The sequence below is a fragment of the Chenopodium album genome, chromosome 4 (assembly GCF_948465745.1).
Source record: "Chenopodium album chromosome 4, dcCheAlbu1.1, whole genome shotgun sequence".
Classification (NCBI taxonomy): domain Eukaryota; kingdom Viridiplantae; phylum Streptophyta; class Magnoliopsida; order Caryophyllales; family Amaranthaceae; genus Chenopodium; species Chenopodium album.
Window position 1 is genome coordinate 7563092 of NC_137837.1, and position 21709 is coordinate 7584800.

Here is a 21709-nt window from a genome sequence, read left to right on the forward strand (position 1 = left end):
AATCTTTCCCATTCGCCACTGATTTATACTAATCACTACACAATAAAAATTAATAGCCGCATTCCATGTATACCAGTGGTATACAATACTCTGTTAATCGAACAAAAAAATATAAAATCGAACAAAAAAAAAAAAAGAAAAACAGATAATCGAACATTATACAAGCCTTTTCGAAATTGACAGAAAACAAACAACAAAAATCGAACAAAATAATTCGAACATAAATTAAACTAATTAAATCGAATAAAATCGAACAAAAATCAAAATATTAGCAAAATCGAACTAAAATCAAGCAAAATTCGAACTAAAATCGAGCAAAAATCGAACAAAATAATCGAACTCAAAAATCGAACAAAATTCGAGCCATAAATTTTCAAAAATCGAACTCAAAAAAATTGAAAAGAAAAACATACAAAATCGGCTTTAACTCATGCAAAATTCATGAAAATCAAATCGCAAAAATCAAAATCGCCAATTTGCAAACATCATGCGATTGAAAACACAAAATCGACTTGAATATCATGTGAAATTCATAAAATTAGAACAAAATCAAAGAAAAACGTACCTGATTTGAGCAATTTAGGTTGTTTTGCAGCAATTTGGGCTAGATTTTGAGATTTGAGGAGAGAGAAAGTAAAGAGGATTGAAAGTTTGAGGAGAGAGAAAAGTATGAACATTTGGGGGAGGGTTTTGGGGGAGTTTTTTTGTTTGTTTTAATCTTGACCGCTCATCCTAATCTAATCCTACGGATGAGATTGGTTCTTATATAACTAGGGTTCTTACATAAGGAGGGGTTCTTATATATATAGCCGATAAGTGATCAATCTATATATTTTTCACCTCTCACAAGCCACGCCAGTTCAAATTATTGTAACTAAATATGTGAAAACTTTACTATTTATGACGGTCTATTTCGAAGTTAACAGATACTTCATCCGTTCTTTATTACTTGACCCGCTTTGACTTTTACACTATTCACCACCCCTCATTTGATCGTCTTTTGTGAATAATATGTAAGGAAAAATATATTCATGTATGAATGTATAATCTTTTTGAATTCGTCTCAATAAGTACTATCATAATATATAACTTTTATAATTTTTACTTATAGAGAATTTAGGTTATTGATCGTTAAAGTTTTGCATGCATAGGCAAACGTGATAAAAGAAACAGGTCAAGTAAAAAAGAACAGAGGAAATAGTAATTAACTTTGTTGACAAAGCGAGCTAGTAACATCATGACTCTTTCAACACTTCTAACAAAAAGAAAGAAAAGACAGCCCCCATGGACAAACCTTTACAAAGAACATCGATCAATAGTTCAATTCAATCCTATTTATGAGTCTTTATCACCCACTTGTTTGTTGTCCCTTTATATGTATTAGCATGTTCTTCCCATGATTTTGAAATCAATAATTGACCTCCACAATTTTAAACTAATCAAATCAATTATCAAATCGACACTACTAGTCTAATACTATCCATGTCGTAATTAGGGGGGCGAACTAGGGAATTTACAAAAATAAAATTGTATGACTAGTACAAACTACAAAGTAAGATCATCAAATGTTCGAAATAAACCAATAAAATAATAAAGGGAAGATTGTGATTTATGAGATGTTATGAACTACTACTGTTGTAAAGGGACTAGATTATTAATTTTACGTGTCCCCTTATAAATATACTAATCTTACAAAATCTGCCCCATGTTTTAGATTCTCTTACACTTACTTAGCTGGCCTGCAAATCGTCTAGATTCATCTACCCCTTATAATAAATTACGTAAAATAAGCTCTTTAATTTAAAAATTAAAAGTATATTTTCTTGAGCAATTTTTTTTTTTTTAATTTTTAAATGCAGTATATGATATACTTATTTTGTATTCATGCTAATGCATAAGATATATACGAATTATATGGTTAAAAAGTTTAGAACTAAGTTAGGTTTTGTTTTTTGTTTTTGTTTTTTTTTTTTTTTTTTTTTGAGGGAAAGAACTAAGGTAGGTTTGTTTACCTTTAACCCACTTTAGGAGAATAAATGGAAATAAGGGTTGATAACTTCAAGAAAAATATGTTCTAATAAAAATTAATAAGGAATATTCAAGTTGAAATTTAAAATTAAACACAATTATAAAATCTATAGTATATTTGCATTAGTGAAAATCAAATGAAATGAACGTACTCAATTCGTATATGTTTTCATTGCCTCCATAATACTTTTAGGCATAGTGGGCTGCACTAATTAGGCAAGTAAACATTCACTGAGCATATTGGGCCAGATTAGTTTGAGATGATTTAGGCTTAGTCCAAGTGGGCCAAACTCACCCATACACTTCATGACATCCTAACATTCTAAGGGTTTGTTCTCCTCAGTTTAATTTCAATTCAGTTCAGCTCAATTTAGTTCAGTTCATTTCCTAGTTTACTTCCTTCATAAACAGCTCAGTTCAGCTCAGTAAATCAGAATAGGGCTAAATCCCCCCCAAAAAAGTTTTTATCTAATGTGATCTCCCCCCCCCCCCCCCCCCTAATTAGGGTGTTGATACTATTGAGCAAGGATATGGACATATGGTCAAATGTTGTTGGTATGCTTGCTTGTTTTACATAGAAATGTTCATCCTTTTCGAATTAACGAGGTTAAACACTAAATTTGAACGGAAGCAAATACCGCCTTTGAAAGATTTTTATAAATGGAGTGATAGAGGCTGCATTTGTATTGTGTATGATCAAGATCTTTAAAACAGAAATATATAGTTTAGAGTGGTAAGCTCACAGCTCACAAAAGTGCATGAGCATTGTCCTCCATGACAAGAGTAACAAACATATAGCTATATTCGCTTGTACGTTATATGTATGTCGAATATCACATGTTTAGATCGATCTTTAGGTACGTTGTATTTAGTTCAGACTCTTCCTTACAGACTGTCACTATCATTATATTCGTCCCATGATGTTTAGATTTCCCTCTCTGTGTAGGTACATGCACTGCACTAAGAGCTTCACAGGGGTAATATGAAATGGACTGGTCCACTAATCCAGACCAAAGTTGAGTGAGAAGAAGGCAAGAAGCCATGCTTGTCTTTTTGTAAAGAATGCAGTAGACGATAACAAATTTTTCTCCATTGAATTTGGTCAATTTCCGGGAGCTTGTATCTGAACGAACTTATCTATGTATTAATTATATATGCTACATATGGATGTAGTAATAAGAGTTGGATGTGTCGATCCTACTATGAGGCCGGGTTGAGGAGATTTAAGTTAATCTTGGTAATAAATTGTAACTAGTGTGATATCGTGGTGTAATTTTGTGCTATTATTAGACTTGAATGTTGGAGAGGTGTTTTAGAAGTTTTTGTGGAGATACATCACTAATTTTGATGATTGATCCATAGTTTGATATTGCCAGTCATTGGTAATTTGAAGGTTAATTTGTGCAATCGCAGTTCAAAACTAAAAATTAGAATTGCGGGCAATAATTTTACAACAGGCTACGATGTTGAAGTTGCAATAGTTATGATGTTTCTAGACCAGCAGCATGCTGTGTATGGACCTGGACAATGATAGCACGAAATTAAAGAATTTTTTTTAATCCCCCTACTTCCCCTTGCAAATGGTTGAATTGGCAAGATCAATAAGCTAGTTCCACAAAGTTTCATAGTTTTTCTTATTCAAAAAAAAGAAACAGGCAAGAAAGTTTAAGCTTGCCAATGTATACACAATACATAAGCCAATGCATAACTGCATTTCAATTTCACCCACAATATCAGAAAGAGAAAAAGTATGCTCGAATCAGATTCCTACACTTCATTACTGAGTATTAAGATGTTCTTTTCCATCATCACAATTGAAAAACGGCTTGAGACATTGTATCAAATTTCTAGAAACCTAATATCATAACTGAAGTTCTGCTTCAATTTATAGTAATTTCACACCGGCTTCTCTCATATTATCAACCACTGCTTTGATCTTACCATGATACTTCTGTTCTCTCTTCAAGAAGATTGAAACAGCAGGAATGTTCTTAACAAGCAAGCGCTCACCAAGAATCTTCCCAATTTTAGCAGCAGCTGCCACATCTCGTGTGATTCCCATGGTTGGTCTCAAGGCCTTTTCCTGTGAGCTTGCAGAAGCAGCTACGGTGGCTGTTGGAGAGTGGATGACTTGAGCATGAACAAATTTGTTTGTGAAGTGCATTTTTAGCACATATGGCTTCAGAAATTCTGTGATTCTTGGAGCTCTGACTGGTGGTGGGATCACCATCTTGTCCTGCAATGAATTTTGCTACCCATTACCATTATGAATTTTACATTCAATAAACTTTTTTGAGGTTCAAAAAAGGATATGACATCCAACGAAGATGAGAAATTTCTCTCTGAATCAACACTCGAACAGCTAAGAGTGACAGAGAAACAAATTGAAGAACTCTCAACCTCATCAAGCCTCGACTTTCAACATCACAGATTCACAGTGCACTAACTACTAATCACCTAAAAGACTAAACCTGATGTTGCAATTTCAGATCAAGACACAAAAGAAATTTCATGGCAGACATATACACTATTGGTATATCCAAACCAAAAAAAACATACTTCAGATTTTATCTGATATCCATAAATTGCAAAATACACTATTGGTATATGATCCAGATTTTTATCAGTTTTCACATCAACTAACCAAATTTTGAAGATTGGTTGTAGCGATTATTGTGGGGGTCATACAGGAAATAACAAAGCATCGAACCCCTCCAAATTACAGTAATATTCCCATAAATACCATGGATGACCACTCTAAATAAACAATCATAGCTCAAATTCTGATTCTTTCTAAGTAAACCATCAATTTACTTTGAGCCTAAATCAACAGGTTTGTATAATAATATTTCAACAATAACCTCAAAAACCTCTCAAGTAAAAGTATATACATGAAATCAACCCATATTCAAACAACCAAAACCCTAAGAACCCAGAACAGCAATTGTCCAGCCAAATCAGTTAACAAAAAACATATTGATCAATATGTTCTTTTCTGTTGCATCAAAGAGCAAACTTATACTACCATACTACCAATACAAGTTACAGTAGCCTAAGGGGTAATACCAAATTACCAATACAATTTTGGTGCAACTCGACTCGACTCGACTCAAAACAACATCAAACATTCAAGTACTTCCTAATGTAATTAAATAAAATTCAAGTACTTCCTAGTAACAAATTACTATACATTACCAGCTTTGACACTGCACTTGCCCAAATTAACTAATCAAATTTGCAATTTATTGCAAAATTTCATACAACAATTACAGTTTATGCTAAAATAATCAAGTCGAGCACATCAATTACCAACACATGAAGAACACCTTGAATTAACATAGTACACAAACAAATTGTTGACGTATCACATCACAGTAAAGCTAGAAATTGCATTTCTTCATCATTTATATCGGTAAATTCCTTCCCCAAAATTACTAAATTTCTATACGAAATAATAATGAAGTTAACAATTGAACAAAATTGATATGAAATTAATAGCGATTGCAGCTTAAGAAAGTAGGAAGAGAGAGAAAATGAATACCAGAAGATAAAGATGAGCAGCAGAAAGGCGATTGCGACGGCGAGGGAAACCGGCGGCAGGGCGGAGAAAAGGGTGAGTGGTGAAACTGCGAGAGAGAAACCGGGTGGGTTATAAGGCTAACTGGGCCTATCTTTGTTTTGGGCTTCGACTGAATTTTTATTTTTTTGATATTTCAAAACAATTTTATTTTATTTTATTTTTTTTAAGGGATATGTCAAAACAATTCATTGTAACCCGTAATCTTTGTGCGGAGGGCTTGCTTCCAATCGATTAATATGAACCGAAGGTAGTATAAAACTAACTTTTATAACACTGATCGATTAACTCTTATAACATTGATGAAGTAACTTTAGTAACACTGATCGAGTAACTCTTGTAACACTAATGAAATAACCCCAATGATAATTGGTCCCATTGTGTGACCAGTCACGTATAAGAATTTATACTCGTTCATTAGTTTTGTTCATATATGAAAAGATTTAAATTAGTCTTTTTACAGTGTTATTCTTAAAGAAATTTTCATACTTCCCTGTTTTTCTTTATATTATGTCTCATTTTGTAATTTGTAGAGGTAATAATTTAGTCCATGAATATTCATCAACCATCAACTTAATTCATAACAAGCAAACTAATACTTGTTCATTGTATTAAAATTAAACTTTATAAATTGAAGCTTTGATTCAACCCGTAAATAAAAGTTGTTATATGCTCGTGATTATGTGAATCAAATAGCCATTTTTTAATCAAAGAGACCTTTCTTTGGAGTGTCAAAAAATGCAAAATGAATTAAAATGCTCACACAAATAAAAACATAAAAGTCAAACAACACTTGAACCAAATATGAGAAATCAAATCTACCTAGGGACAAGGGACTAAACTTGCCTTGCCTAAAAGAAGCACAATTTCTTGGACATCAATAATAGCACCTCCTCCTCCTACATCATCATCATAATCTTTGCTTTCACACGCAACATTCCGGCCCCTTTCAAGATCAAATTCCATGCATCATTATCCACCTCCCCTCGTAACATTGCTACAAGATATAAATGGCTTTTTATCCATTAATATCAAATATTGCATAAAACATTTGTTAAGCCTAAAAAGGTAATAATACTTTCTTCATTCTCTAATAGTTATGACAGTTGTAGCTTTTGTTTATCTTAATATTTAAATTTCTTTATTGTTTTTAATTCACACATTTAAACATATATGAAATATTACAATTTTAAATAGATTAATAAAAAAAAAAAGTAAATTTACATGATAATGCGAAGCAACTATCAAGGTGAATGAAATAAATAACATGTTATGTGAGCATGTAACTATTAAATGTTATTTTCATTCGAATTAATAAATAATCATGATCGACAACACCAAACATATAGAGTATGTATTATGAAGTAGTTTTTCTTCTACTATGTATAGTGCACATTCACAACCTACTTGAGAAAATATTGAACAATAGGTGAGTGTTAGAAAGAAGTGAATTAAGTAAGAAAATTGAGTAAATAATTGATAAATCTTTGAGTAGAAGTAGAAGAAATGAAATAAGGTAATACATGAATTTGTCCAATGAACAAAATAATAAATCAAAACTATTTCTTTACCCATGAACAAAGTAATACTTCCACCACCTAGTCCACCTTAATAACTAGATTGTGAAAGCAATCCCATCGTCCTTTTAACTCATTTTTGTGAATTGTGAATTTGGGATGGCTAGTTGGTTACAATAATTTAGCTTTCTCAATCTTCTTCAAATAGTTTTACCTCATATGATGCACCATTTAAATTTTATAATAAAAATGATCACATGAGTCATTGAATTAAACAAAGTCTAAATATGCTGATTGATGAACATACTCCACAACTTCACGTACATCAATACATGTGCCATTAACACAAAGAAATATGTCAAATAAAAGAGTGTATACATAGAGATTCACCTTCTAACCTAATTTAACCCAAAGTCCCAAATCATTTCGGAGAGATGAGAGCACTTCACATGTCATTTATAAAACTAACCCACATACGAGTATATAAAATAATACAGGACTTCGTAAAACTCTATAACCCTTTTAATATGGAGACAAAAGTAATTTCAACTTACCTATGCATTACATACATCCTATAGTTTTTACATTCACATAGTTCCATCTCCGTTGTAACTCCTTTGTAAATCATTATACAAACAAGTAAACAACTTAAACATTTTATGCATTACATTAGTGTTTAAAATTAAACATTTCACAAATTTGTGTAACCATAATAAAGCCTTCCATTTAGATTTGTTCATCTAAACTTCTAAAGCGTAAATATACATAGTATTTTTAAACACTGCGTATAGCTCAAGTGATTAGAGCCTCCTCCCAATTTCTGGTGATTTTTATTTTCTAATAAAAATAATAATAAATAAATAAATAAAAATAAAAATAAATAAAAAAAACCTAGTAGCAGGGTAGAAGTAGAACCGTTAAAGATGAATAAGAAAAGGGTAGGGTGTAGAGTAGGCACAATGCACACGTACGAAGCTGACAAAAAAAGGAGTCAAATCTAGCGGTGACTAGAGTCACGCGGAGTGCAAGCAAAGCTTAAAAATGTGATAATTTTGGGACATTTGAATTGACACTCACACTCCTTGTCTAACCCAATCTATCTTTTGCATCTAAAGTTGAAGTTTATGAGTGTTTACCACGCTATTTATGTAACACACTCAAATATCATATCCTCTATAGTAGTCATGCAAACCTAAGCTACATCATTAACCCAACCCTTTTTTTTTTTTTTTTTTTTGGAAAGACATTAACCCAACTTTTAAATTCATACAAACCAACTTTTATATTTTAAATCCATGCAAACCAATTTTTTTACTCCTTGGTTACTAAGTAAGTAACCCGTAAATACGAGTAACAAACAATATCGTTGTTACTCATTCTGTTTCTAAGTAAAAATTTCATTTAATTCAAAGATAATCTTATGCATATTCTTTATACAAAGTATATATATTCATTGTTAATCAATTGAACTCTAATAAAAGTTTTATTCAGATTTTTAGGTACATATACAAAAGTTAAATGAGACTGTTATATCAAAATCTATTGAGGATATTTTGGTAGGATATATTTTTGGGAATATTTGGTGATTATCTTTTATATTGTTTCCTAATTTCTAGTAACCTAATTAAGGTTATTCTAGGAATTAGTATTGTATATATATGTGTTACCCTGATCAATGAAAGTTAAGCCGTAAGTTTATACAAATTCTACATGGTATCGGAGCCTTGATTTTTTTTTCTCTGTAAAATTCAACGATGGGGGATACACCTCCTCCACCGCCACCTACGAAAATTGAAACAAATTCCCCTTTCTACCTTGGACCGCAAGATCGGCCCGGGGATTTCATTACTTCACAGCGTCTCAAATTGGATAATTTCCATGATTGGTATTCCGGGCCAGGGTATCTTGTTGAGTGCTACTAGTGACCTCACCTTGGAAGGTTGGTGTGATTCGGATTGGGCGGCTTGTCCACTCACTCGTCGCTCAGGTTGGTTGGTATTTTTAGGACATTCACCCATCTCTTGGAAAACTAAAAAGCAACCAACTGTGGCAACGTCCTCTTGTGATGCCGAGTACAGGGCTATGTATGTAGCCACTTGTGAGCTCAAGTGGCTTAAGGGTTTGTTGTTGAGTTTGGGTAGGTGTGCATCACCCTAAGGCAATCAAGTTATTTTGTGATAGTCAATCTGCTCTGCACATCGCAAAGAATCCGGTCTTTCATGAAAGGACCAAACATATTGAAGTTGACTGTCACTTTGTTCGGGATGCTATTATTGATGGCTTGATTTCTCCTTTGTATGTTCCTACGACTACTCAATTGGCCGACATTTTCACGAAGGCTCTTGGGAAGTCACAGTTTGATCATGTTTTGTCCAAGTTGGGCACTTATGATCCTAGTGCTCCAACTTGAGGGGGGGGTATTGAGGATATTTTGGTAGGATATATTTTTGGGAATATTTGGTGATTATCTTTTATATTGTTTCCTAATTTCTAGTAACCTAATTAAGGTAATTCTAGGAATTAGTATTGTATATATATGTGTTACCCTGATCAATGAAAGTTAAGCCGTAAGTTTATACAAATTCTACAAAATCAAATCGAGAGCTTTATTTTGGATGCAAAATCAAATAGAAAACTTATAATTACTCCATATTACATATAATTTTTCTTTACTTGCTCGTTATTTTTTTTTATTTTCCATTCACATTTATTTGCTCCTTTTTCTTTTTAAATTTATTCTATTCTTTCTTTTCTCTCGAGTTAGGTCTCACAAGCAATTGCCCACTCTTAGCTTTCTTTTATGTACTCTTTATTTGTATTCACCTATATAAAACTATGTAAAGACAAGTAAATACTCCCTTCATTCCATAATATAGTTCTTGTTTGTATTTTTTTTACCGTACGTATAACAAATAGAAAGAGAAAGTGGATTAAGTACAATAATAAAAGTGAAAAAGTACAATTATACACAAAAGTTAGAGAGAGAAAGTGGAAAAAAGTACAAGACTTGTTCAAAATTTAAAGGTAATTTGGAAGTACAATGTATGAAGTTAAAAAAGTGAGGATATTATGATCTTTACATACTATTCAAAAATTAAAAAAAAATAATAATAATATTTTAAATCTTTAAAATAGAAAAACAGAAACTATATAATGGGACGGAGGGGGTATTATTATTATATATATCCACATATTGCATTAAAAGATTGGCCATTCCAAGACTCCATCCATTTAACACACATACACTCTCCCATCCACCTTTGTATATAAATAGGCCGAGTAGTGAAGAAGAAATAAAACCAAGGAAGATATCACAACAATTCACAAATAGCTTAGCTTTAGGTCATGGGGGATTAGTGAGCTATGAGTGAGTGGCTCGTGCTGGAGAAGCAGGGCACGTGCAAGCTAGCTCTCTTAGTCACGAGCTTTGCACGTGCTCTCCTACTCCAACATGAGTTTCTCACTTCTCTTCTTCTTTTTGCATGGATGTCGTTCTCAACTTAATTAATCATGAGGTTTGCATTATAATTTTATGGATCTTAGGTAATTTTAATTTGTTTTACTATTCTACATTCTACATGTAGTCACAGAAAACAAATGATGTATACGAGTTTAATCTCGTGTCATTGTTCATAACTTTATATATAGATACTTATTGTCGTAGTCCTTTGTTGATATTTAATTTGTCCATATAATTAACAACTTTCAAATGTTTTTGGTACGTATGAAGTATTTTATGGAGTACTTATGTTCTTCCTTTGGTTAGTACTTATGTTAATTATTGTACTCGTTTAGACGCAAAAAAAAAAAAAAAAAAAAAAAAAAAAAAAAAAAAAAAAAAAAAGCAAATTAATGTTGTTCGTTTTTAAAAAATGAGTTAATTTATTTCTCTCATTTCCCTTAACTTGCATAAAATGGTCAAATTTATCAAGTGCATGCAAGTCATGGGTAAAACTCTGTAAAAGAGCAAAACTTTTTTTTTTTTTTTTTTTTTTTTTAATTTTTAAATTTATTTATTATTGCAAGTGAGCAAAACCAAACATGCTCCTTCGTACAATCGAGCAAACTGATTTGAACAATTATACTCTTGATAGATAAGAAATTAAAATGTGTAACCAATTATAATTAACTTTAGTACCATAGGCTTATATATTTCCTACGTCATGACTCAAGAAGTGCATGCATTATTACGACTTTATTTGATAGAAGTAGAGAACTAGAAAAATATGAAAATTCTATTGTATAATGTTGTATCCCTTCTATCTCTTTCTCTTATTTACATGTCAATTTCTCTTTATTATATGAGTAATAAATATTAGAAATAGACATATAGATAAGGGACGAAGGAAGTAAATCGTAATTTATAATGATCAATTTATAATGCTATGATACGCTAGGCAAAACCCGGCCTATACAAGATGAACACAACTCTACTGTGAAATTGGAGCTTATCATTACTAATGAAATACAAATTAAAATCAAACATTCATATTCTATACAACTTAACTATTGTAGTACTGTAGAACGTACAAATGAGAAATAAAAAAGAGTTCCATGAAACTTTACTCAAAATATTTGTTTTTTTTTTAAAAATTTTTATTTAGTTTTATGAGAACACGTACGGATCTGTAAATAAAGTCATAGGCCTCAGCTTGGTAGAAGTACTTTCCTATTCTGTCCAATGGAATTAATTTTGAAGTCTTACACCTTTACTCAAACACACAAAATAAAGTCAATTCTTTCAATAATTAGGAAAAATAAAAAGATGCATAGTTGCATGCATTAGACTCGAGTTTAGATGGGGGTAAAAAAGAAATACCAAAAACAGGAGGAACAGAGGAAAAGGGTTAAAATATCAGAAAAAACATGAAATTAGAAAATTGGATGGGAATGATGAGAGTGTCAGTGAACTTATCTTGCAGAACAGATCAACTGCCAGATAACATCGTCAAGTACGGGGGAAAACCTCAATATTATGTATTACTTCCTCTATTCTTTTTTACTTGACCTGTTTCTTTTATCACGCTTGTCAATGCACAAGTTTAACCATCAATAATTTTAATACACTATAAGTAAAAATTATAAAAGTTATATATTGTGATAGTACTTATTTAGACGATTCTAATAAAATCCTACATGAATATGTTTTTCTTTACCTATAATTCACAAAAGACGGTCAAAGGTGGGTTGGTGAATAGTGTAAAAGTCAAAGCGGGTCAAGTAAAAAAGAACGGAGGAAGTACTAGTTTAGATTCCGTGTCATGCACGGTAATTTTTAATAACTATATTTAAAATTTACATTATATACTTTCGTGTGTTACATACATTCATATCAATTGAATCCTAAAAAACAACAAAAATAGCAAGAAAAAATCACACTACTAATTAGCGACATGTGTCATCTTTAGCAAGTATTATTGAAGTTTTCATGGAGTGTTAATTGACTGAAATTCTAATCATAAATTATTCAAGGAAATAACAAAAGTATCATTTGTTGATTTGATATTCGTATTTCATTGTTTAAGCTTGTAACTTCTATTACGTAATTAAAAAAAAAATCAAGAAAAAAAATTATATAATCTTATTGTAATAAACGTATGTTGTACATAATTTATATCTTTCTTAAAAAAAATAGTCCATAACAAATGATGTTAAAAATATTATTTTTCATATTTTTTTGCTTAAGTTTATAGTTGTCAATATATTTATTTTGGAAAGATATATACTTTGTATTTAATTATTACCTTATAAATATATGTGAAAAAAAATTTATTTTTGAAATTGAATTTTTTTCCAAAAAAAAAAAAAAAAAAAAAAACTGAGGACACACCAGGAGATGACACGTGTCATTGCTGGTGTGTCTTTTAGTATAGAGTTATTGATCTAATTCTTCTCTCCGTTTTTTTTAATATATCACTTTGATTTTTACACTATTCATATGCAGTTTAAAAAAATAATCTAAAAAAATATTAATAATTTAATTACTTGCATTGTTTAGTACTTTCTCCTTTCCTCTTATATTACAACAAGGGATGTAAGCATGAATTATAACATGAATTACAACAAGAGAAATAAAAACATAAATCCATGTGATAAAGAGAATGAAAAAGGCATATACAAATTAAAATAAAAATTATTGAAATATTTGTAGAATTCTCTACAATAAGGGCATGTTCTCTGCGGATTATTTTCAATTCAATTCATTTCAGTTCAGTTTAGTTCAGTTTCAATAAGTTCAGTTCAGTTCAATTCAATTCAGTTCTTAATTTCCTTCTCTCATAAATATTCAGTTCAATCCAGTTCAGCTCCAATAAGTTCAGTTCAGTTCAGTTTAGTCAATCAGAACATACCCTAATTATTGTTACAATATTTATGGATAGGAGTCATTGGCGGATCTTGGCCAAAAATATTAGAGGGGTCGGGATTTGAATCTCTACTTTTACCTCTAACTTAAAACTAATCACCATGTCCTAATATTTTAAAAGTGAAATTAGTTCTTTAAGGGTTTGTTCTCATAGACTGAACTGAGCTGAATTGAAATGAATATTTTATAAGAGAAGGAAATTAGGAGCTGAACTGAACTGGACTGAACTGAACTAAACTGAATTGACTAAGCTGAACTGAATTGAAATGAATATTTTATAAGAGAAGGAAATTAGGAGCTGAACTGAACTGAAAATAAACGTATGAGAACAATGCCCTTAAGTTCATAAACTTATTAATCTAGCGGGGGTTAGGCCCTAAATGGCCATGATAGGAGAAAATATCACTTAGACATTGATATGAGGGAAGGCATAACTGTGTTTACCTTTCTTTTTTTTTTTTTTTTAACTCTTTGTTAAATTAAATGTTAGGAGGTAGTTACGTTTAAAATAATAAAAAAAAAAAAAAAAAAGGATGAAGTGTGTATAAAGTTGGACATAGGTCAGGTTATGCAGCCTACTGTCGTGTCAATCAGCATGTCTCATACTTCAGTAGGTTGAGTTTAAAATGAGTTAAGATAATTCGATCATGTCGTACCTGTTGAATTCATGCCAATCATTAAAAAAGAAGAGAAAGAGCTATGTATGTACAGCTTGACCATATATCATTGTGTCGTTCCAACGGTTCTTAAAGTAATTTTTACTATATCATTGGTAATAAATTAATTACCAATAAGTTTATCGACATACAAGTCAACCCACCATGCTCGTGTCAAAATCGTGCCAATTTTTAAAAATAATGTTCATGCATTGCCTAATGTACCCACTTTTGTGACTCTCATGCCCTAGCCCCTAGTTGATTAGATTTTCTTTGTTGTTGTTGTGCTTGATTGGTCCTCCACCTCCTTGTGCTTATCCGATCCATGCCCAACTCAAAATATTTGTAATGTATACTCAAAACATGAGTAATAGAGTAATTTCGTATTACAAAGTTAAAATCCAAAAAAAAAAAAAAAAAAAAAAATTGAAATTAAAAAAATCTGACATTAGAAAAATTGTGATTATGGTATGGAGTACGTAAGGTTGACGAGTTGCAATTAGATAAAGGGAGTCAGAAAAAAAGAGTAAAGACAAAAATAAAGCAGCTTGGAAATTGGTCTGGATTTTGCCTAAGATAGCGGGGGACTTCTTTCTCAGTTCCAGTCAGAGCTAGGTTCTACTTGTGTCAAATTAAGTTTCACTTTTTATCACTCTACTTCGCAACCTTTTCTTCCAATTTATTTTTAACCATAAAAGGAAATTGATTAAGATATGACTCTTGTTAATAAAAATTACTCTTTCTATATCAAAAAATTTTCCTAAGAAATTACTCTCAGTTGCGATTTTTGACACTAAGGTTTTGTTCACTTCACCTTATTTTTGATGAACTGAAACTATTTTTACCGAACTTAAATTATTTTTGCTGAACTTAAATTATTTTTACTGAACTAAAACTAATTTTACTGAACTAAAATTATTTTTGCTGAATTGAAATTATTTTTACTGATTTTTATTATAATTTTTCTTTAAGAAAAATGAATTTTACTGAACTGAACTTATTTTTACTGAACTAAAATTATTTTTACTTAATATTATTATTTTTAAAGTGAAGTATACAGGGCGTAATATGGAGCTTATTTTAAATTTTCTCAAGTTTGAGAAGTTGAAAGGATAGCATACATTAAAGTTCGAACAACTATCATTTACATGAATTTATTTAAACTTGTTTGATTAATTTATACGAGTCTTATTTTAGTTACTCTGTATAATTTAAAATTGACCAGAATAGCCCTAAAAAACCTTTATACACTCCTTTTGTGTTTTTTAAGTGTTATAGTTTGACTGAACATAAATGTCGAGACACAAGTTTAACTATTAATTTATCTAATTATATGTTAGTAAAATAATAAGGAAATATCCCATTATGAAAGTATATATTATGATGATTCCAACAATATTAAATATATTGTACCATAACATTTGTTTTATCAAATTAATAAAATAATTAAGTCAAAATCATAATGTGAATAGTAAAAAAGTCATTACTCTGTATAACACTTATTAAAACACAGAGTAATTTTTTCAAAACTTATCTAATTTGAAGTTTTGAACTATATTTTCATACTAAAAGCGATACCCATAACCGGAACCGATAAGTTCGGGTACCCGGATTTCGGGTACCCGGATTTTCGGATCGGTTATCGGGCACCCAATAAGATATCCAATAATGATAATTAAACTTATTATGTAGTTATTATGATATAATTTACAACTAATTAAAAACAATACCATATGATCTTGACCAAATTATTAATAATATTACTAATCCTTGATATTATAAAGTGATTATGAAGTAAAGTAAAAGTTTAGATTTATATTAATAGATTTAAGTAGGGAAAAAAAGCAAAAAAAATGCTTATCGGATCGGATCGGGTAACCCTTAATTTTAAAATGATACCCATAACCATACCCGATAACAAACTATCGAAACGGGTACCCGAACCGTTATGGTTATCGGGATCGGGTACCCTAATTTTCGGATCGATTTTTCGGATTTTCGGGTAGTTTTGCTCAGCCCTAAGTGTATATATGTACTATGTAGTACCATAGTGTTAAGGTTTTAAAACATTTAATTTGTTTAATCACTACTTGAAATCAATAATTAAAATCATAAGCATAATACACAAACCCATCAATCTTCTAATAATAAATGTGATTAATGAACACAAACCTACCCATATTGATGAAACTCATGAATTCAAAGGGTATTTATGAAGAAGGAGAAGAAGAGAGGAAACCTTAAAATACAAGCAATGGAGTAAAGATGACAGTAAAAACAAGCAGAGGGGAAAAAAAAGGTGGGAAGTAAAAGGGGAAAATGAGGAATAATAAATCAGAAAGCTAAGAAGGAATTGAAGTTGATGAACACGCAATGCACAAATATCTAAGACTGAAAATTTAAGAGATGAATGACAGCAAGAGTGTGAGTTTGTAATAAGACGTAGAGTAGTACTTGTGTATATGTAGACTAGAGGCAAAAGGAACCAAGGATAATAGTGACAATGATAGTAGTAGTACTAGTCCATATACTCTATTAGCTCTACTTAGCTAGCTATCTAGCTTGAAAGAGGATCATTTAATCCACATCATACTTGCACTAACGTCATCCTCACTTGAAAAAAAAGAGAGCATAAGGTTAAAGCACTATAGAAAGAAAAGGCCGAAAATTAAGTAACAGAACTTGTTATGTTTACCTTAATTTGAAACGTTGTTTTGTTATAATCAAAATTTGATCAAAACGATTCAAATAAGAATTTCAAATTTGATCATGTGTGGTTCTTGCTGCATATTTTGACTATTATTATCATTAATTATTGACAATTAGTTAATATAATGAAAGGTTGATGTTTTAAAGCTAGCTGTACATTGATATGAATATAACAAGATTTATCAATACTATGATTTTATTTATGTTCAATGTTCATTTATTTCAGGTACATCAACAGGATACCTATTTATCCTATCAGTCCATGCATTGGAAATGTCCTTGCTAACCTCCTTAGAAATACACTTCCAAACAGCACAATTACACTTAAACCCACTCCCAAAACACAATTGGAATACCCTATCACCCTTCTTAACTCTCTTTTTAGCTTCAAGGTAGCATAAAGAATACCATGTAGAAGAGGATGAAGTGTTCCCAAACCTATAAAGTGTCATCTTAGATGCCTCGACGTCCCTATCACTTAAACTCAACCTATCCTTGATTGCATCTATCACGGCCTTACCTCCGGCATGGATACAAAAATGATCAAAAGCCTTCTTAAAATTCGGGACATAAGGAGCTTGCTTCTTCTTCCATGGCCTAATCTTGTTCCACACAAAATGGAAGGCAAATCGTATTTGTTCCGAGTAGGGTAACACTAGAGGTCCTAGGGTAGTCAAGTTGGTTTTCAACGCTTCCCCTGCAACATGGACCACCGTTCTAGAGAGGGATACCCCAACCTTACCCTCATCATCGGCTTTTTGGAATACACACCTACAACAATAGCAAAGTAATTTCAATCACTTTATGGATAAAATCTAGCGATAATAAAAAGTAAGGCTAAATGGCTAACATGTTAGTCACCTAGCACTTAATAAAATAATTTAAAGTCGTTATTATTGGACCCCACTTTAACATTAACTTTGTTTACTTCATTCAATAACAATTATGTCGATTTCTTTACAACATGTTAATCATACATGTATACGATACCAAAAAAAAAAAAAAAGGTATACGTACCCATAAGCATCATCCTTGGCACCAAGATGGGTTCGAACTATGTGTTCTAGCTCATACTTAGCCACGGCTCTATCGCATGTCCGATTAGAGAGCAAAATCCCGGCACCCCCCATTCGAAACAAACAATTAGCAAGCAGCATAGACTTCTGCTTCCCAAGGTAAACATTAGAGCAAATAGTCTCAGTACTAAGCACCAAAGCCAGAGAGTTTTTATGAACTTTAAGCAAGTCTTTAGCCAAGCTAATCGCGAGGATTCCAGCACTACACCCCATTCCTGATAAATGAAAGCTCCTTACATTGCTTCTAAACCCGAATTTATTTAAAACCATAGCAGATAATGAAGGAGTTGGACAATTAATACTGCAATTAGTCACAAGTATATCAATACTCTTAGGACTAATCTTGTGTTTTTTAAGGAGTGTTTCAACAACTGTGAAGAGTACATGTTGTACTTCTCCGATTGCTCGTTTTAAAGAGCCATCAGTAGGGATTATATCCATTCCTACTGATGAATAAGTCTCATTCCCCATTCCTGACCTTGTGATCACTTTCTTTTCGAACTCGTTTACTTCTGATGTTCTGAACTCTTTCTCTCGCAGTGCTGAGTGTTCTATGAATGCACCTATGGAAACACGGTGGAACTCGGGTGGTTGGAAGCACGCAAAATCGACAAGGTAGATGTTGGCACGCCTCCGAGTTATGTGGATATAGGCAAGGATCAATATAAAGGCAATAATGAATTTGAATTGAGAAAATGAAGTCAGGGCTTCAATGACACAGTCATAGAATTTGAAGTAATCATATTTGATTAGTGAATCTACCTCCATTTTTCTTGTAAATTTATGGTTTATTATGTTAGCATGAGTTTTGAACTATTGATTTATATTAGTATGAAGAACTATTGCAAGCATACACGGATCTGTTTAAGATGCATAACTGACGGACCAAATTAAGCACTCATGCAACTTACATTTTAAGGAAAAGAATTCGATGCGTATGTATTTGCAACACACATTTATAAATGTGGCATGCTTAAAGTGTATAACACCAGTCCATGTAGGTTGTTTGAGAATTTGGGGACTTATAGAGCGCAATGGCGGATGCATATTGGCCTAATTCAGGGTAGTACATCGTCAATGTATATAGACAATGATATTCATAGACAATTGCAATGCAAATCAAAATCATGGAACAAAACTTTGATTAAGGTTTATTAAGTAACAACTTCTATAACATTAAAATTGAGTACTAATTTTGTCAGGGTGAGTTAATTAAGCGAGAGATTGTACTTTGAAAGAACCATTGTGCCAAGATCCTATATGCTTTTTGAGTCAGATTAAATCCATCCCAAATGACATAACCATCAGGGTTAGTACATACTGGAACTCCTCGAGCTCCACACGTTCTAGTCGGATTAAAACTAAATCGCCCTCCTGCTCCACAACAAGCTTTCCGAAGATCAGATGTGCCATTGAATCCTGAAGAAGATCAAGAAGGAAATTTGTTTCAATTATATTACGAAAAACAGAATGTGCAAGCCTTTCAGATATACAGAAACTCTGCAGCACTTACCAACATGAGGAGCATTCAGCAAAAGTCGATTAAAAGCATTGTAATAATCACCATATATGATGGTAATATTCTTATAATCTTGCTTCAGCAGTTGAAGTCTCTTTTGTAGCTCATCGTTGTGATAGAGTGACAAGTTGTTTAACAGACGCTGTTTTCTGTATGCTGCAGAGTTCTTGGCTTGACATGCAGTGATATATGCAGGGAAATGGCCTAAAGAAAAGGTCCCCGGGACAATTATCTTGATAGCACCACTTTCGATGACCCTCTTAACAACATGATACTAAATTAATCCTTTGAAGAACACAATTACATCAACATTTAAGAATAGATGAAAGCAAAATGCCAGGATTAGTGCTCAGTGTTTGGAGAATGAACTTACTATGACGCCTTCAATAATCGCTTGGACAACATCAAAAACCATGGTATTGACATCCTTCATCGTTTTCCCCTGTGACAGAGCATAGTAATAGTCATTGCTTCCTATTTCCCCAACTATAAATAGGGAATTCTTGAGTTTTTCTGCACAATCTGTTCAACCATTTCAATTAGATCAAAATCAATGCCAAGTAGTAGGACATGGTTACCTTAAGAAAAAACTTTGCATGTTTTAGGAAATTTATAAGTTCAATAAGTTTAGATAAGGGTCAATCAGTTCAGATGAGTTTGTACATGAGCTACCAAGTTCAATTCATTCCTAAAAAAAAGTTCAGATAACGGTTTTTAAGGTGAAAAGAACGAGACTAATAGTTTCTTAGGGCAGAATAGGTGAATTTGGAACGCAAATGACAGTGTATACCTTGGTCATTATAGCAAATGGAATTGAAGTGTGACCACATCCAATCAAGCTGTACACTGAGAGAACTACTTGTGACAGGATTTACTATGTTTTTCTCTGCAAGAGACTGCATTGGCAATGCTGTGGCACCAGCAACCGCAAAGTTTACTCCATGAGTGAAATCAGCATCCCTGTTTAAGTATGGATTCAAGTGCGGAATATCCAACGCCTTTGCTGATCATAATCACCAAAAGAAGTGGGAAATTAAAAAATTAAAATATAAAACAAAAAAAATTATCAGTTGTACATTACATTCAAAAGTAAAGTTGTTATGTAAATTATCTTGATAGAACATGATGTAAAAGTTGAATTGATCAAATTTTTCCATATTATCGTATTGAATCTTTGTTGAAAATGAGAGACTTCAGGAAAATACTTAAGTCATGACTCTTTCCTTTAGGAAAAGGAAATCCTCATTGAGAATTACAGTTAAGCACAAACAAAAACCAATTACATGTGACTGCATAACCTTAAATATCTATACAATTCTGAATTTCTGATTATGTCAAGGGGGAAAAAATAATATTACTAGTGATAAACTTAATAAATTTTACAAAGTAAGAATGTTACGACACATTCGAAACAGAAGCACATGCTTTCGCTGCCCCAAAATGAAGTTTCACCACTCACAAATGACGAATCAATGAAAGAAATTAAGAGACTGAAGATGCATAACAGCATAAATGAAATCGAGAAAACAATCAAGAATTGTCAAAAACTTACCCAAGAAATCGATCATTAGTAGCCCGTTTGAGCATCTACCAGTGGGATGCTTAAAGAAGGATTCACCATAAGGAAGCCGAGCAAAGGCTGAGGCAAGTCCATTAGGACTTTCAATGATTAAGTTTCCGGTATCAGATAAGGAGTCACCAAGCTGATAAATCGATGTGAGTTTGCTACTTCCTGTCCTGGCTGCAGGAAGATGTCCAATACCTCTAGCAGGACATAGCAGAAGGAAGAGAAAGCTCAAATATAATAAACACATTGTAAGAAATAATTTGAGATTGATAAGAAGATAGTAACACACTAACACTCATACTCTCATAGCCTTGTAATTTCTGGTAAAGATATTAATAATAACAAAGAAAAGAGAAGGAAAAGAACAGAAAAGTAACTGAATTTATGTACAGAAGATGGTAATTCCAGTTAGATCACATTACTAGGGGGTAAAAAAAGGAGTTATAATTATTCCCACAAAATGTTCTACTTTTGTGTAACACACTTTTGGTAGAAATTATGCTTAGATTAATCTATTATGATAATAAATTACTTAAATAGTCCTATTAATCTAGTTAACTTATTGTTGCACATAATGTAAGATCTGATTCAGAATAATATTGATCTTTTAGTAATTTGGTTGTAGCAGAAGAGATTTAGAAAGGAATAACTGCGGTCAAAATTTGCAGAGATCTCATGCACAGGCAAGCAGCTTTA

General features: G+C 32.0%; 3 protein-coding genes across 3 annotated transcripts; all 3 read right to left on the reverse strand.

The window, feature by feature from the left end:
* Positions 1-3635: 3635 nt before the first annotated feature.
* LOC145628791 (uncharacterized) lies at positions 3636-5709 on the reverse strand. The gene is made up of 2 exons (XM_081681195.1): positions 5570-5709; positions 3636-4264 (listed from the first exon to the last, which is right to left on the reverse strand). Exon 2 carries the CDS (start codon positions 4256-4258, stop codon positions 3914-3916), a length of 345 nt encoding a protein of 114 aa, XP_081537321.1. The 5' UTR covers positions 4259-4264; positions 5570-5709; the 3' UTR covers positions 3636-3913.
* An 11348-nt stretch (positions 5710-17057) lies between these two features.
* On the reverse strand, positions 17058-18695 carry LOC145627565 (3-ketoacyl-CoA synthase 7-like). The gene is made up of 2 exons (XM_081679937.1): positions 17869-18695; positions 17058-17622 (listed from the first exon to the last, which is right to left on the reverse strand). Exons 1-2 carry the CDS (start codon positions 18693-18695, stop codon positions 17058-17060), a joined length of 1392 nt encoding a protein of 463 aa, XP_081536063.1.
* A 372-nt stretch (positions 18696-19067) lies between these two features.
* On the reverse strand, positions 19068-21341 carry LOC145626550 (acetylajmalan esterase-like). Its single transcript, XM_081679002.1, has 5 exons — positions 20999-21341; positions 20237-20449; positions 19820-19968; positions 19441-19705; positions 19068-19346 (listed from the first exon to the last, which is right to left on the reverse strand). Exons 1-5 carry the CDS (start codon positions 21258-21260, stop codon positions 19126-19128), a joined length of 1110 nt encoding a protein of 369 aa, XP_081535128.1. The 5' UTR covers positions 21261-21341; the 3' UTR covers positions 19068-19125.
* Between the last annotated feature and the right edge of the window lie 368 nt (positions 21342-21709).